The 17,823-nt window shown below is 46.2% G+C and overlaps 1 protein-coding gene across 1 annotated transcript in view; it reads right to left on the minus strand.

The window, feature by feature from the left end:
• Positions 1-17,823, minus strand: part of WWC3 (WWC family member 3) — a 319,559-nt gene that overhangs the window by 195,374 nt on the left and 106,362 nt on the right. The window contains exon 5 of the mRNA XM_029604359.1: positions 6,525-6,604. Coding sequence (XP_029460219.1) covers positions 6,525-6,604 — 80 coding nt within the window. The remainder of the gene's footprint in view (positions 1-6,524; positions 6,605-17,823) is intronic.

Below are 17,823 nucleotides of genomic sequence, written 5' to 3' on the forward strand. Positions count from 1 at the left end.
CGCCTGCTCTCCCGCGATTTTTACTGTATCGACAAAAGGATTGCTTAAAAAAACTGGCTCATATCGGCTGAAGAGTCACATTGGTCTAGGCAATGGCTCATGGGCCAAAACCAGTCCATAGGACCGTTTTATTTGGCCCGCTTCTGCTTTTGAAAAAAAAATAATTATTTAGCAGCCTGCCAATACCGAAGTGCTGCAAGTGTCCCCGGTGACATCATAACCAAAGATCTGAGATCATGTTTGCCTCTACGTGAGCCTTTGCTAACAATGTCACCAAAGGGGAGGAGCTGCCACTGCTCTTCCCCAATAGAAGGAACAGCCACCATCTGAATAAAGAAGCTGCTCCTACACAGCAAAGGAGGAGCCAGCTGCTGCCTATGGTCGTAAAAATGGGACTACACCGCTGCTATTATCACAGACGGCCAAGAAGGAAGGGAATGGTTAATAAAACGGAAAATTTCATAATGCCGCAGCATCGCTCCATGGTGAGACCCCACCTTGAGTACTGTGTACAATTCTGGTCGCCGCATCACATCTAGTTGCGATGGAGAAGGTACAGAGAAGGGCAACCAAAATGATAAAGGGGATGGAACAGCTCCCCTATGAGGAAAGGCTGAAGAGGTTAGGGCTGTTCAGCTTGGAGAAAAGACGGCTGAGGGGGGAGATGATAGAGGTCTTTAAGATCATGAGAGATCTAGAACGGGTAGATGTGAATTGGTTATTTACTAATCAGAGAAAATTCTTTTTCACTCAACGCACAATTAAGCTCTGGAATTTGTTGCCAGAGGATGTGGTTATTGCAGTTAGTGTAGCTGGGTTCAAAAAAAAGTGTGGATAAGTTCTTGGAGAAGTCCATTGCCTGCTATTAATCAAGTTGACTTAGAAAATAGCCACTGCTATTCCTGGCATCAGAAGCATGGGATCTTCTTACTGTTTGGGTACTTGTAGTCTGGATTGGCCACTGTTAGAAACAGGATGCTGGGCTTGATGGACCCTTTGTCTGACCCATTATGGCGATTTTTTATGTTCTTATACACCACTGCTTATGAGAGCGAATGTAAGAGGAGGAAGACATCACAGTAAAGACAGAGGCGTCACTGCTGTGTGGGAAGAGCATGGGCTGGAGGGAGGGAGGGAGGGAGGAAGCCTCACTAGTAGGAGTGGGGGATGCTGGGGTCTGACTAGAGAGAATGGTGGTGTGAATTTTTTATTTATATGATACTCCCAGACTACATAATAAAAAATATGGTGCTACAATTGTGCAATGCAAAGCCTCAGTGTATTTTTGCTTATGTAACCTGGGAGTTGTGCTTTCCTGAAGAAGTGAAGGAGATTCCCCCTCCCCATTGCCTGACTGGAGCTCCGTGGGCAGGAGTGGGCAAATAAGTCTGCCCTCTCGTACTCTAGGGCCACCATCAATCCTAGCCCCAAAGCCACCTGACCTGCCCTGGCAGCATTATTTTTCTCCAGTACTGGGCACCAGAGGAAACAGGAAGAGGACTTGCCAACAGACCAAGCCAGAACACTGTCCCTTCTTAAATGACCGCTCCATGTTAAATTGTCTCCTTTTACCTATAATGAGTTTCTTTCTTCCTACTGCATCCTTCTAAATAAAAACAACTAAGTCTTTCATCCCTAATCTTATCAATAACTATTCCACTTCTCAGTGTTTCCCAACCAGTGTGATATGGCATACTGGTGTGAATTCAGACCTGATCAGGCGCACCATGGACTAGCACTTTGGCTCTGCTCGCAGCACGTCACAAGACATTCCCCAGAAGGGGCTCTTAAAGACGAAGGAGTTCCTTTCTGAGAACATGCATAATCATGCCTGTCTCTTCCCAGCTCAAATATGTGACCTGGACTGTGGTAATTAAGGGGCAGCACGCAGGGCATGGACAGCAGGCTCTGCTGTGTATGGCGCACACAGTGCACGCAGGGCCTCCTCATCTCTCCTCGGCTGAGCTAGTTCTTCCAGCCTCTGTGTGGTGTTTTATCCGCAGGCTGAGTGAGATAGGAAGAGAGTACACTGAGCACTGGAACTGACTCGTTCTGAAGTGCTGATGGCAGCAGCAGCAGAGTGGAAATCCGGCAACCACCTGCGGCAGCCAAGGTAAGTAACGGAGCCGGCTGCCTACAACACACCAAGTACTTCCTTCTCCTGCACTTGTGTGGAGAGAGGAACTGTCCTATTGGGAGATGCTGATATGCGTCTCTGCCCCCTCTCCCCCTTTTTTTAAAATTTGGAAGACAGACTGCTGGAGCTTTCAGTGCTTCCTTAGCTCCATTTGACCACAACAGTCCTCTATGTCCGCCAGCCACACTGCTCGCCCTATGGAGTTTGGCGTGCCACACAATCTTTTTCTTAATACATGTGCACCATGGGCTTGAAAAGGTCGGAGAAATACTGATGAAAAGCATCTTTCAAAAGAAGTCATCTCAAAGTGAGCTCACTGCCAATAGCTCTCTAACAAGCAAGGGAGAAAGCAGCTTTCTGCACTTTACCACTTCAGAAAAACAGGAACATTAACATGCGAATCGGTCCATTTATTGCAGTCATCAATTTACCGAACAGTGTCTCAACTCCTTCAATGAAGAAACACTCCCTAGCTTAGGGTAGCTCAGCAGAAATCACTCGGGGGCACTACCTGCTGCCTGTTACCCATAAAGGACACTTAATGCAAAAAAGTAAAACTAAAACACAAATTTGAAAACTTGATCTCCCTGTTTTCTTACACGATGGAGAAGTGAACCTGCTTTGAAGAGGCCTATGCGAACGTGGCAAGCAATGTACCATCTACTTTGCACTGCAAGAACAAATTTTTTTTTGTTTTTTAATGGAAGGAAAAATCATCAGGATTTTGTCCCGCTTGGAGAAATAATAACTTTCTCTGGGATGGGTGGGGCTAGCATACAGAGGGCAGAGTTTTCCTTTCAGGATTTCCGCATGGGATATCCTGACACCTCCATCACGCAGGCTGCCAACGGTTTAGAATGACTGGCACAAGGCAATACTCGGACAAGAGTAACCTAGAGCAACTTCACAATTAAATTAAGGGTACTGTCATAAATGCAATCATTTAAAAACAGCTAGCGATAAATCTGTGTAATACTAAAAAAAAAAAAAATTAAATAAAGGTAGGGGATTTTTTTTGGCATGCTTATGGTAAATTTTCGTTGGCAGGGTAAAGCCTAAAGCATGACAACTCTATTTACTGCACCACCTACTATTTTTACTGCACATCCTGAAGGAAAAAAATGGTACCAGCCTTACAAGATACCTCTCCCCTCCTCCTTCCTCCTGAAAGGTTGGAAAGGTTTCTTACGGCCCCCTGCCCCTTGACATCAGCAGCCCTGGCAGCAGCCCTTCACTTAAGCACAGGTTGCTTCTTGCAGGCAAGGGAGCCAGAAAGGGTTTTTTTTCAGCAGGACCTGTCCCACTACCAGCAACAATAGCCTTTTTGTGTTCTTCGCACCACCTTCTGCGTGCTCCTCTGTGATGTCAGGGTATTGACCACATCTGGTGTTCTCTCCTGGGCCTATGCCTTGTGCCACTCACACAGCTCGGGGGGGCCTGCTCGAGCCAATGGCTGACAATGCCATTCTGTTCTGAAACCACGTTAAGATTTCCAGCGTTAAACACACTCCCAGACGGAGGCACCAATTCCCAACCCTTTCTTCCCCCACCAAAATAAAAGCAAACAAACACACAGCACTGCCCACCGCTGTGTACGGTTGGGCATTACGTGAAAAGAAGAATAAAACTGCAGGGGGGGGGCGGGGGGACGACCACACGGACTCGGATGCCGGCTTGCATGAATCAGAGGGGGAAAAAAAAGTGGGAGGGAGTGAAAGGCAGTGTGCAATCAAAATTAAGCTTGAAGAATTTGATGGTCTGCAACCCAGGAACTAGTAAAAAGTGCTGAATATAGCAAACTGAAGCAGAGCGGTCATATTTACTGATTTAAATAAAAAGAAAAGGTTTTCATTTTGTTGTATTTTGGAGGAGTGTAGCATTTGAACACAGCCATGGTGGACTGCTGTGTAAAATTAAATCCGTACTAGCAGTGAGACCCATATAGCAGGAGACTACAACGCAAGAACACAGCACCCAGGGACTTTGCTTCCAAGGGGGAAGCTGGTAGGAGCACATTTGGTGCCCATCAATCTACTTTCCGAAGAGTAGTGGGGGATACCATTGACAATCATCGGGATATAAGCACGACACAGAAACCTGAAAAAGGGAAAGAGTGCCGGACAGTACGGCTGGCAGAACAGCTCTATTTTTCTATAGATTTTGCAGGGTGAGTCCTGGACGTGGCATGCCAGCTAGCTTCCAGCCTCTTCATGAACTCTAAGTATCCCGTGGCGGACGGAGGGACGGGCACCCTTGGCAGCATCCAGGAGGAAGTCGGAGAAAAGGCTGGTGTGTTTCCTCCAACAGCTTCTCTCTTTTACTTTTCTTCTTGAAGTTCAAAAAATGCTGCTAAGGGTCAAAGCAGAGACTGATACCACTCATGCTGTGGTGCTTGCTTTCAGTGACATTCTGTATTTACACCCATTCCCCCCCCCCCCCCCCCCCAAACCCATCTTCCTCCACTTTCTCTGTTTCTATGGGTAACACTGTCATCCCCCCCGGTCCCTTCAGTTCAAAACCTTGAGGTCATCTTCAACTCCTCTCTCGTTACACACGTCCAAAAAGTTGCTAAAACATGTTGCTTCTTTCTGTATAAATATTCCCAAAATCTGTCCTTTCCTTTCTGGACGCACTACCAGAACCCTTATCTGTTCTCTCATCACCTCCTGCTTAGACTACTACAACCTGCTGCTCTTCACAGGTCTCCCAGTGAACCATCTCTCTCCACTACAATCTATCCTAAATCCAGCTGCACATGACACTTCTCAAGTCACTATCCATTTCAGCATACGGTTCAAACTTCTCTTATTCGCCAAAAAGTGCATTCACTCTGTAGCTCCTCACTACCACTTCTCTCTTTTTTCTCCTCATGAACTCCACTCGTTGGGGGAAATCCATCACCACCTCCAGACTCTGTGCTTTCTACCTTGCTGTTTTGTACCCCTAGAATAGACTCCCAAGTCTGTGTATCATGCACCATCTCTGGGCTTATTCAAATCCTGCCAAAAAAATAACCCACTTTTTTTTGAAGCTGCTTATAAATCTTAACACGAGGCTCCTGACCATACCCTTGTTGGGTTTTAATCTTTTCCCATAATAAATGAAAACTCCCTTTTATTTGAACAGTGGGCAGAATCAATCCACCACTTATAATCATTCCACCAACTTGAGTTGCTGCCCACTTTTGGTGACAGGCAGGAAGAGCAATAAGAACAGAAACCTTCACATCGCCTGCTACTCGCTGGCTTCAAGCCTGGGCTAATCCCACCACCTTTCTGACTGTGATCATGTGTCCCAAGCATGCTTTGAAAATTCTGGGAGGATTTGGAAATTTCTGTTTTCACAACTATCCTTTGAAGAATACAGAGCAGGTAACAGAAAACAGCTGAATCTGACAGAAAAGTCACATCTATGCCATGGGACTTCACTTCTTGTGCTTGAGGGCTATAAGCTAATCTGGTTTTTCTGGATATTCAGAACGAACACTGGTCACATACAGGTCATATCCATTTGGTCTAAGAATCTGGTTATCAGGGAAGCCAAAATGGCCATATTTAACCCTACATGGCTATGGCCCTTGTGAACAGCCGAGATCTGCAACAGCTCCAGGGTGGTGCAGAAGCAAAGGTGTTGGGGTCCAGGGCTCTCTCACAGAACTGAGGACTTCAGGGAGGGTGGATGAACACTGCAGGCAGTTCTCAAAATGGGACTGACAACTTCAGCCTCGGAGATGACTCTGTCCACCTCTCGACAGCTAACCAGCGCACCATAAGCATGGGGAGTGTTTGTGAGGGAGCAAAAAAACAGATATTATAGGGGAAAACCAATAACCCCATCAGATAAACAAGAAACAGAGAAATCCACCCCCACCCCCCTCCCCCAAACATAGGGAACATCCTGGGAAATAAAATGCTACAGGACCTGATGTTCAAAATCTACTTTACCCAGATACTACAAATACTATATCTGGCCAAGCCACAATTAAATGACTTGCCCATGTGGTTATCATAGAGCAACATGTAGCACAGGCTTGAGAGGAGAGTGGAGATAATACAGGCTAACAGGAATGCTAGAATGCATTAGCATGATGTGGTCATGATTTGAAGGGTGGCTATGACAAGAGAGCACAGGCAAAACTCCACTGCGCACGCATCAGTCTTCATCAATAGTCTAAAATCCAAGTTAAACTTTGCAGATCTTACTATTTAACATTTTTATAGCGCTACACAACATAGGCAGCATCGTACAAACACACACCAAAAAAAAAAAACAAAGACAGTCCCTGCTCAATAGAGCTTACAATCTTCCTGTATGACAGAAAAGCTCCCTATACAATCACCTCCTCCATTTCCTTCCCCCCCCCCCCATCACTGAAAACTATACTCACTCTTGTAACGTCTCCACTCCCTTCTCCTTGTACTGAAGTTCTTGCTTCATCAGGGTCAATTCTCGTTTCAACCTAGAAAGCTGTAAACAACACAATCATTCAGCTAAACGAAAGCGCAATCGTATCACATTTGAAATAAGCTTTTAATTAATTCAACCACAAAATGTTAAGTCTGTTGTGCATCTGACAAGAGCCATTGTTAAAATGAGGGACAAGCTGGCATTTGCAACATGTAAAATCAGATTTTTTTTAAAAAGACGTTTTTTATTTTCTGAATAATGGAAACAACTGGTTTGGAGGCCATTGAAAGCAATTACAAAGCAACATAATTCCTATCCCCACATCCCCCTCCTCCAAAGAAATTCCTTACAGATCAGTGCTATTGTTTATCATCAGTCACATTTCCTGCAAATGTAAGGACATTCACTTTTATTATTAAAAGCCAATAGATAAGCCTGTCTGATGACTCAGTAGAAATACTGAACATGGCCAAAACCCTTCCCCATGGACTGTCCAGGACTGGGCATGCTACAAAGGTGATGTTCACAGCTCTTGGGGGGGGGGGGGAGGGAGAGAGGAAGTCCCTATTACCAAGTATGGTGGCACCTAGAAGCCAGTAGGATCCACTATTGCTGGGCTCCAAGGGAAGTCCAGCTGATGTCACACTCGGGCACATTCAGGGCCCCAGATGAGTTCCAAAATTGCTACCCACCTTCCCTGCACTAGTACACTTTAACACTGTGGATCCTGGACTGCTAAGCATCTGGGGACAGTTCCTCTAGTGTCTACCACGGGTTCTCCGCAAGGCCTGTCAGCTTCCCCCCCTCCCCCCCACCGTCATCACATTTGGTCACCTTCAGGACCGAAGAAGGTTGGACCCTAGACAACCCTGCTGTCAAATGGGCCCATTCGCGAAGGACCATCCCTTTGTGTTCCTTTGACATTGGTAGAAATATTTTATTCACTCGCTATTTGTGTAATGGGATTGCCCCCGTTTGTAAGAGGAGGAGCTTTTATCATGGAAAGGTTTTACGGCCTCGCTGTTTGTTCCTCCGATAATGGCTACTCTAAGGTTGTTAACCTAAGTTTGGGTTTGCTAAATGCTAGGTCTATAATGAAAAAATTGTCTTTATGATCTTAGAAGGTAACTTTAAAACATGTGCAAGCATGCCCATATACACAGATGTATGGGCATGCACACACACATTTTATATCGTATGTGCAAATGCGGTCACACGATATAAAATACGCACGAGTCTACCCTACAACATGCTCATGTATCAAAAAATACACATTATGTATTTTAAGCATAGCCAGATAAATGTTGACTTATCTCCATCCCCTGCTGAGAAAATTCAAAGTAACATTCAATCTCTTAAGGATTTGAAACATAGAAAGGACGGCAGAAGACGACCAAGCGGCCCATCCAATCTGCCCAGCAAGCTTCGCACTTTTTTTTTTCTCATACTTATCTGTTATTCTTGGCTCTTAGTAACCTTTTGGTTCTATTTCCCTTCCACCCCCACCATTAATGTAGAGAGCAGTGTTGGAACTGCATCTAAGTGAAATATCTAGCTTAATTAGTTAGGGGTAGTAACCGCCGCAATAAGCAAGCTACACCCATGCTTATTTGTTTACCCAGACTATGTAATTCAATCCTTGTTAGTTGTTGTCTGTATATAGATCCACTTTTCTTCATTCCCCCTGCCGTTGAAGCAGAGAGCTATGCTGGATATGCGTGAAGTATCAGACTTTCTCTCCTGCTGTTGAAGCAGAGAGCTATGCTGGATATGCGTGAAGTATCAGACTTTCTCCCCTGCCGTTGAAGCAGAGAGTTATGCTGGATATGCGTGAAGTATCAGACTTTCTCCCCTGCCGTTGAAGCAGAGAGCTATGCTGGATGTGCATGAAGTATCAGTCTTTCTCCCCTGCCGTTGAAGCAGAGAGCTATGCTGGATGTGCGTGAAGTATCAGTCTTTCTCCCCTTTGGACCTAGATAATTGGACCTAGATAATTGAATAGAAACAGGAAAATAGATTGAGAATTGCTGTTGGATAATCTAGAATTAAATTGGAACTCAACCTTACAGATCACGCAGAGCTAGTAAAACAACTCACAAGAAATCCAAAAAGATGGTGTGCATTTAGCCAAGAATTATGCAAGGCAGACAAAAAAAACGGAGGAAAGATCCTTCAACAGCAAATAAGAATTTATGTCTGCAATGTCAGCATGAATGTAGGGTTCTGGTGAAAAGTGCAAAACAAGGGCCATTTCCAGAAAGTCCTGATGGAAACAGAAAACTGACCAAGGGAGTTAGCTAGAATTGTAAGAAATTTATCTAAACCAGGTCAGTTTGGTGGAGTTAGTTTGCAGAGCAGTGCACTCATGGCACAATTTTGCCATGTATTTTGATAGAAAAATGAGTAGCATTCAGCAAAGATTTTACCCATAGTAGTACAAACTTCAAATGTACATCAAACTAACAGGGAAACAGATATATCATCTTTGGATATCTCTGGGAATCTGGAGATATTTAAGGATGGGTCAGCTATGGAAAAAGAAAAAGTATTAAAACAGATGAGACCAATAACCTGCCTATTAGATCCAGTTCCTTCAAAGCTGACGGTACTGCTGGCACAAAAGGTTAGCAGGGACCTAGTCCAGATTGTTAACCTGTCATGGAGCTTGGAGAATTTTCCATCTCAAATTAAAGACAGCTGTAGTTAGGCCAATTTTAAAGAAAGAAAATCTAGATGCGGACATTGTAGAAAACTATCACCCAGTATCCCATTTACCCTTTTTGGAAAAATTAATAGAGAAACTATGTTATTATAAACAACTTTATCAGCATGTATCTTATAAAGATATCCTGCATGAATATCAATCAGGTTTTAGGGTGGGTAATACCACAAAAAACATTTTACTTAGTAAACGGGACAGTCAGAGCTGGTGCTAGCTTTTTTGCTGCCCCGTGCAAACAAGTAGTGCGCTTCCCCCCCCCCCCCCACCCCCAATCTCCCTACAGCAATCCAAATCCTAAAATCTGACATTCCTCCCAACCTGGGTTCACCCCCCTCTCCTCCAGAACCCATGGCCAATGCAAGAGCACTAGAAGCCCTAGCACACCTCCCCCACTCCGGCCCACTACAAACACACAATTACAAATTATGTATCTATAATAGCAGATTTTACATTTAAATGACATTCAGTGTATAGTCTTCTGAGGCAAAAATATCCCCACAACCACCTGTACAGTACATCCACATACACTGATGTGGTACAAACCAGAAAATCCTACAAAAAAACCCACATGACACCAGACTCACTGCAACTCATGTCCGCACATTTTTTTTTTTTTAATCGACCCCTTAGTTTTTACAACCCATATACAGCTTAGATTTATTAAAAGAACTAGTGTCTAAGCTTCCAATTTATCTTGTTATTGAAGTCCATTAATTTATACCATTCATAATACTTTTCAATTAATTGGGTAGTTTGGGAGCTTCCTCCCAGAATTTTGTGGATAGGTTGATTATATTAAAGTCCCATGTTTCATACTTTTAGTCCAGTTGATCAGCACAAAGTTCTTACTCCTCTTCCTTACTTTCTGTTGGTACCTGGAAGGTATCTCCAGATTCCTCTCTTCAAAACCCTGATTGATATGGTTGGGTGCCACTGATCTTCTCTGTACTCAATACTTCTTCCCCAGAAATGAATGGATTCATATGAGATAACACTACTTCAAATAGTCCACTGGATCTCTCTCTCTGTGAGAGACTCCAGACTCCTTCAGAAGTTCCTCTCGTTCCTAGATCCTAAGGAACTCAGACAGATGATAAAAGAAAAATAGTTCCAAAACTGCAACCCAAAGAGAGAAAAAAAGGGTGGATAAAACTTTTCACCCAAAAGCAAAAGGGCAAAACGGCACCCTTTCCCCTTGTCCATACCCAGACTTCATCCCTAAAAGCCCAAGGGTGCTTTCCCCTGGAAAATAAAAATGGAAGCAGGCTTAATGATATCCTGCCTCCTGAAAGGGCTAACTCAAAATCCACACCCTAAAATGGTGGCACTGAGTTTTATCATCTCGGGACTACACTATTTCATTCTTCCACATGGGGGTGCCAAACCCAACCAAATACTACTGTTCCTCCTATGATAATGGAAACTTCTTCTTGGTAGACATTAGAGATGTGAATCGTGTCCTCGATAGTCTTAACGATCGATTTCAGCTGGGAGGGGGAGGGAATCGTATTGTTGCCGTTTGGGTGTGTAAAGTATCGTGAAAATCGTTAAAATCGTGAGCCGGCACACTAAAACCCCCTAAAACCCACCCGACCCTTTAAATTAAATCCCCCACCCTCCCGAACCCCCCCCCCAAATGCCTTAAATTACCTGGGGGTCCAGTGGCACACTAAAACCCCCTAAAACCCACCCCGACCCTTTAAATTAAATCCCCCACCCCCAAATGCCTTAAATTACCTCCGTAGCGGCGGTCCGTAGCTAAATTGGGGGAAGGGGGAGAGCAGGAAAAGCGGCACACTAAATCCTGTGGTCTTCAGCCGGCGCCATTTTGCAAAATGGCCGCCGCAAAATGGTGGCGGCCATAGACCAAAACGATTCGACGCAGGAGGTCATTCCGGACCCCCGCTGGACTTTTGGCAAGTCTTGTGGGGGTCAGGAGGCCCCCCCAAGCTGGCCAAAAGTTCCTGGGGGTCCAGCGGGCGTCCGGGAGCGATTTCCTGCCGCGAATCGTTTTCCGTACGGAAAATGGCGCCGGCAGGAGATCGACTGCAGGAGGTTGTTCAGCGGGGGTCGGCTGAAGACCACAGGATTTAGTGTGCCGCTTTTCCTGCTCTCCCCCTTCCCCCGATTTAGCTACGGACCGCCGCTACGGAGGTAATTTAAGGCTACGGACCCCCAGGTAATTTAAGGCATTTGGGGTGGGGGATTTAATTTAAAGGGTCGGGGTGGGTTTTAGCGTGCCGTGTTTTAGTGTGCCGTGTTTTAGTGTGCCGCTGGACCCCCAGGTAATTTAAGGCATTTGGGGGGGGGGTTCGGGAGGGTGGGGGATTTAATGTAAAGGGTCGGGGGTGGGTTTTAGGGTGTTTTAGTGTGCCGGTTTTCCTGCCCTCCCCCTTCCCCCGATTTACGATTTTTTGACGATAAATCGGGGGAATTGGTATTGTATCGTGGCCCTAACGATTTTTGACGATTTAAAATATATCGGACGATATTTTAAATCGTCAAAAAACGATTCACATCCCTAGTAGACATCCTTTAGTCTATATGAGGATGGTTAAACTCTTATATACTATGCATTCCGATAATATGGTTGTAGAGGAGGAACAAGACGGAAGTGAAAGCAGACAAACCTATTATTAAAGAATGCATTAGGGCCTTTAGCAATCTTGATCTGGCACTATAACATATTGAAAGGGATATGGTATAAATAGGTGAAAACTAGAATGACTGTGTATGCTGATCATATTCTGCTTCACATAACTGTTAATGTGGTTCCTAGGTTACTAAACACTACTGAAAGGTTTTCAAAAGTGTCAGAGTATAAGATAAATTGATCCAAGACGGAAAGCAGAGTTGCTTACTTGTAACAGGTGTTCTCCCAGGACAGCAGGATGTTAGTCCTCACATGTGGGTGACATCATCAGGATGGAGCCCAATCACAGAACACTTTTGTCAAAGTTTCTAGAACTTTGACTGGTACACTGAGCATGCCCAGCATAGCACCAACCCTGCATCCAGTAGAGGTCCCCCTTCAGTCTTGTTTGTAGCAAAAGTACGAGCGAAAAATAAAATAATAAAACGTAAGCAAACCCAACTCCACGGGGTGGTGGAAGGGTCTCGTAAGGACTACCATCCTGCTGTCCTGGGAGAACACCTGTTACAGGTAAGCAACTCTGCTTTCTCCCAGGACAAGCAGGATGGTAGTCCTCACATATGGGTGAATAGCGAGCTACAGGATGCCCGAATAGAATGAACCAAAAACACCCAATGACGTGCAACAGGCACAACAACTGGGGTGGTTTTGGGTAGGAGGGCAACCTGAGTTTCTCAGTGGGTCGCAGGAAGGAAGTTGGGTTATAAAACTGGAAACAAACAAAATTACGCAGGATAGACTGGCCGAAGATGGAATCCTACCTGCCAGCCTTGTCGAGACAATAATGAGCTGCAAATGTATGGAGAGAGCTCCACATGGCAGCTTTGCAGATGTCAGCAAGAGGTACAGAACGGAGGTGTACTACTGACGTTGTCATGGCTCTTACTGAATGCGCTTTTACGCGTTCCTGTAGCAGAAGGCCTGCTTGTTGGTAGCAGAAGGAAATGCAGTCCAGCAGCCAGGTGGACAGGGTCTGCTTTCCAACCAGATCTCCCAATTTGGTTTTATTGAAGACAAAACAGTTGGGTGGATTTCCTATGGGCTGCAGAGCAATCCAAATAGAAGGCAAGCGCACGTTTACACTCCAAGGAATGCAGGGCCCACTCATCTGGTTGAGAGTGAGGTCTTGGAAAAAAAGGTGGGAAGTATTTAAGTGGAAATCAGAAACTACCTTTGGTAGGAATTTAGGGCGAGTGCGGAGTACCACATGATCGTGAAGAAATTTGGTATACAGTGGGTATATTACCAGCGCCTGTAGCTCACTGACTCTGCGAGCTGATGTTATAGCAACTAGAAAGATCACTTTCCAAGATAGATGTCGAAGCTCACAGGAATGTAGGGGCTCGAACGGAGGTCGCATAAGCTGTGCTAGCACAACATTAAGGTCCCATGCTGGAACCAGAGGACGCAGTGAGGGCTTCAGTTGTAGCAAGCCTCTCAAAGCACCCTACAAGAGGTTGCGCCAAGATCGGGGCATCTCCTACACCTTTGTGGTAAGCAGCTATGGTGCTGACATGCACTCGGATGAAGGAAGTTTGTAGGCCAGACTCCGAGAGGTGCCAGAGAAAGTCCAGGAACCTTGTTGTGGGGCAGGAAAAGGGATCTATTTCTTTTGTGGTGCACCATGAGGAGAATCTTTTCCATTTGGAATGATAAGATCTCCTAGTATAAGGCTTTCGTGAAGCTATGAGGACCTGGGACACATTGTCAGAAAGGTTAAGGGATTGTAATATTAACCTTTCAATATCCAAGCTGTCAGAAACAGGGAGTGAAGGTTCGGATGACACAACAGCCCGTTGTTCTGCATTATCAGAGTTGGATTTGTGCCCAGGTGAATTGGTTGCTGGACTGAGAGGTCGCGTAGGATGGGAAACCAAGCCTGACGCGGCCAGTGAGGGGCTATGAGGATCATTGTGCCCCAGTCCTGCCATAACTTCACGAGAGTCTTGCTGATGAGTGGAAGTGGAGGGTAGGCATATAGGAGACCTGTTGCCCACGAGTGAGCGAAAGCATCTCGTGGTGGTGTGTCATGGCTGCGGTGTAGAGAGCAAAAATTGTCCACTTTGCAGTTGTGAATTGACACGAAGAGGTCTATGTGAGGGCAGCCCCATTGGTGAAAATTTTGGTTTGCTACAGTGGGATTTAGGGACCATTCGTGGGGATGAAAGGTCCAGCTGAGGTTGTCCGCCATCACACTGTCTACGCCTGCCAGGTAGGTCGCTCTCAGTAGCATGGAATGGGAGAGAGCCCAGGCCCAGATCTATGCCGCCTCTTGGCATAGCAGGTATGAGCCTGTGCCCCCTTGTTTGTTCAGGTACCACATTGCTACCTGGTTGTCTGTTTGAATTAGGAGTACGTTGTTGGAGAGGCAATCCCAAAAAGTGAAGAGGGCATATCGAATTGCCCAGAGCTCCAGGAAATTTATCTGGTGCTTTGCTTCCGCTATGGTCCAGATTCCCTGGGTTTGGAGGTTGACGACATGGGCTCCCCAACCCAGGTTGGATGCATCTGTTGTCAGAGTAATTTGAGTTTGCGGAGGTTGGAAGGGTAGTCCTATCTGAAGATTGGACTCCAGTATCCACCAAGCTAGTGAAAGTCGAAGCTGGTTGGTGACGTGGATAATGTGGGACATGTGTTGATTTGACTGGGACCACTGGGAATTTAAAGTCCATTGTGTTACTCTCATGGCTAGTCAAGCCATTGGGGTTACATGAACTGTGGACGCCATGTGACCTAAAAAGGTTAGTAGATGACGAGCTGTAGTTGTTTGGAGAGTCTGTACTGCTTTGGCCAAGGTTGATAATTTGCGTGCTCAGTCCTTTGGGAGAAACGCTTTGGCCTGGATAGTGTCTAGATCTGTTCCTATGAACGAGAGGGTGTGGGATGGAGACAGATGTTACTTGGAATAGTTTATTATAAATCCCAAGGATTATAGTAGGCTGATGGTGAAATGGAGGGAGTGGAGCACTTCCTGTTGGGATGGACCTCTGAGGAGCCAATTGTCTAGATACAGATAGATTCGGATGTCGTTTTGTCGCAGGTGAGCTGCAACTACTGCGAGGCATTTCGTGAATACACAAGGTGCTGATGCACTCAGTTTTGGAAATGATTGTAGCCTACTAGAAACTTGAGGTATTTTTGATGAGGAGGATATATGGCAATGTGGGCATAAGCCTCCTGAAGATCTTGAGTGCAGAGCCAATCTCCCCATTGCAGGAGAGGGAGCATGGTGCCGAAGGTTACCATTCTGAACTTTTCTTTGCGGAGATGTTTGTTTAGGGCGCGTAAGTCCAGAATAGGACGAATGCCGCCTGATTTCTTTGGAATTAGAAAATACCGAGAGTAGAACCCTTGACCCCACTGTACCCGAGGTACCGCTTTGACAGCATTGGACTGCTGGAGGGTCGAGAGCTCTGTCTCGAGAAGTGAAGTGTGTTTGGTTAGACCCCACGCTGGACAAGTGGTAGCGTGAGGAAGTTCAGACAGTTACCGTGGGTGACCACAGAAAGGACCCATTGGTCTGTTGTAATTGTGTGCCATATGTTGGCAAAGTGGCACAAGCAGCCTCCTACTGGAATGGGTGGGGGTTGATTTCTGCCCTCTAGTAAGAAGTCAAAACCCCAATGTTGGACCAGTCTGCGGGGCTCGTTGGGGTTTTGGGGCCCTGGGTTGTCGAGGCTGACCTCTTTGGGAAGGTCTGGGCTTTCGAGTACGGGATGGAGATGGATAATACCTACATGGCTTATAGGATATCCTCCTAGGATCCCGCTGAAAAGGCCTCTTGGAAGATGGGGAGTCCGAGGGGAGAGTGGACAGCTGGTGCAAGGTGTCATGATGATCTTTTAATTGTGTTAATTGTCACCAAATAAATTATCCCCTGTACATGGAAGGTCTGCTAACCTTTCTTGGACTTCCTGGCGTAGGTCACTTTCAATGCATATACAGCATAGTTCTCTGATTCAACGGCAGGGGAGAAGAAAAACTGATACTTCACACATCCAGCAGAGCTCTCTGCTTCAACGGCAGGGGAGAAGAAAAGAGGGTTCGCACTCACAAAGCGGGGAGTAGCTGGCTTGTTACGGCGGTTACTACCCCAAACCAAATGTGCCTGATACTTCACTTTCGATGCACATCCAGCATGGCTCTCTGCTTCAACAGCATGGGAGAAGACTGATACTTCACGCATATCCAGCATAGCTCCCTGCTTCAACGGCAGGGGAGAAGAAAAACAACCAATAAGGGCTGTATAACATAGTCTGGGTAAAACAAATAAGCATGGGTGTAGCTTACTTATTGCGGCGGCTACTACCCCTAACTAATCAAGCTAGATATTTCTCTTGGATGCAGCTCCATCACTGCTCTCTACATTAAAGGTGGGGGTGGAAGGGAAATAGAACCAAGAGCTAAGAGAAACAGATAAGTATGAGAGAAAAAATGTGTGAAGCTTGCTGGGCAGACTGGATGGGCCATTTGGTCTTCTTCTGCCGTCATTTCTATGTTTCTATGACTTGAGCCATGCCCAGCGTCTGGCGCTTATGCCTGCTGCCTATACTCTTGAGGCAGTTTCAAAGATGTCATGTGCTACCCTGACTTCATGCTTTCCAGCATCAAGTCCTTTCTGAAGGATTGTGGTGAGCCCTTCCTGATATTCATTTGGTAGGGTTTCAGAGAATTCTTGGACTTTCTTCCAAAGATTTCTTGAGTACTGAGTCATGTATAGCTGATAAGCTGCTGTAAGTGCCATCAGCATAGAACCGTGGAAGACTCTTCGGCTGAAGGCGTCAAAGGATTTCTGTTCTTTACCTGGAGGGGCAGAAGAATGAGGCCGGGATCTCTTGACTTTCTTTTGGGCAGACTCAACGATCACAGATTGATGGGATAGTTGGCTTTTTTGAAACCCCGGAGCTGACTGGACCAGATAGGTGGCATCAGTTTTTCTGTTCACTGGTGGAACTGTGCCAGGGTGTTCCCAGATGCGTTGTAACAAATCAAGGAGCACTTCATGTACTGGAACTGCCATCACCTCCTTAGGGGCATCCACAATTTGTAGTACCTCAAACATCTTATGCCTGGCAGCCTCCTCCGTTTGCAGTTTAAAAAGGATGGATTCAGACATCTCCTTAATGACGTTTGCAAATGTGAGGTCTTCAGGAGGAAAGTGGCAGCGTTCTGGGGGTGATGGCTCTGATAGGCGTTCATCCGAGACCTGAATATCAGAAGAACCATCACCCCAGGGATCATATGGTGTATCTCCAGCATCATGTGGCTGTTCAGCTGGAGGTATGGGTCCAAATCCAGCCTGATCTGGTGGTGGCACAGATAGGAAAGGTGGAGGCATCGATGGAATTGGTGCTTTTGATGGATGTCGGGGAGGCAACAGACCCAATGGTCCTGGAACCGGCTCCGGCATTGGTAAAATTTGTTCCTCATCTGGGGACAACAGAATAGGTATCTGTGTTGGTGGTCTTGGCGGTGCTGATGGCATGGAAGGCACAGGCACCAATGGCAATGCATCGATTAAGGCATCCAGGCGATCAAGAAGCAGAGCCAGCATTGTGGCCATCGGTTCGGGTGTCAGCATGGAAGCCGGTGGAGATTGGAATCCCCGAATTGCCTGGAGTACTGCCTCTTGGACCATCCAGTCCAATTCCTTCCGGAAGGCTGGCATTGGTAGCACAGCCACCGGGGTTGGAAGCTCAGAAGGCGTTTCCGGAGGGTCCACATGTATCAGTGGAGTCTCAGCTCCCAGCACTTGTGCCGGTGGGGAACGCCTCGGTGTCCCAGGCCTAGAGTGGGATGGGGCCCCTTCTCCATGGGACTTCTTGGCCGGCGGCTCTGTCGATGCAGATGGCTTTCCAGTGGCGGCATCAGAAGAAGGCTTACGTCGATGGCGCTGACGGTGTT

This window comes from Rhinatrema bivittatum, chromosome 5, assembly GCF_901001135.1.
Source record: "Rhinatrema bivittatum chromosome 5, aRhiBiv1.1, whole genome shotgun sequence".
Taxonomy (NCBI): Eukaryota; Metazoa; Chordata; class Amphibia; order Gymnophiona; family Rhinatrematidae; genus Rhinatrema; species Rhinatrema bivittatum.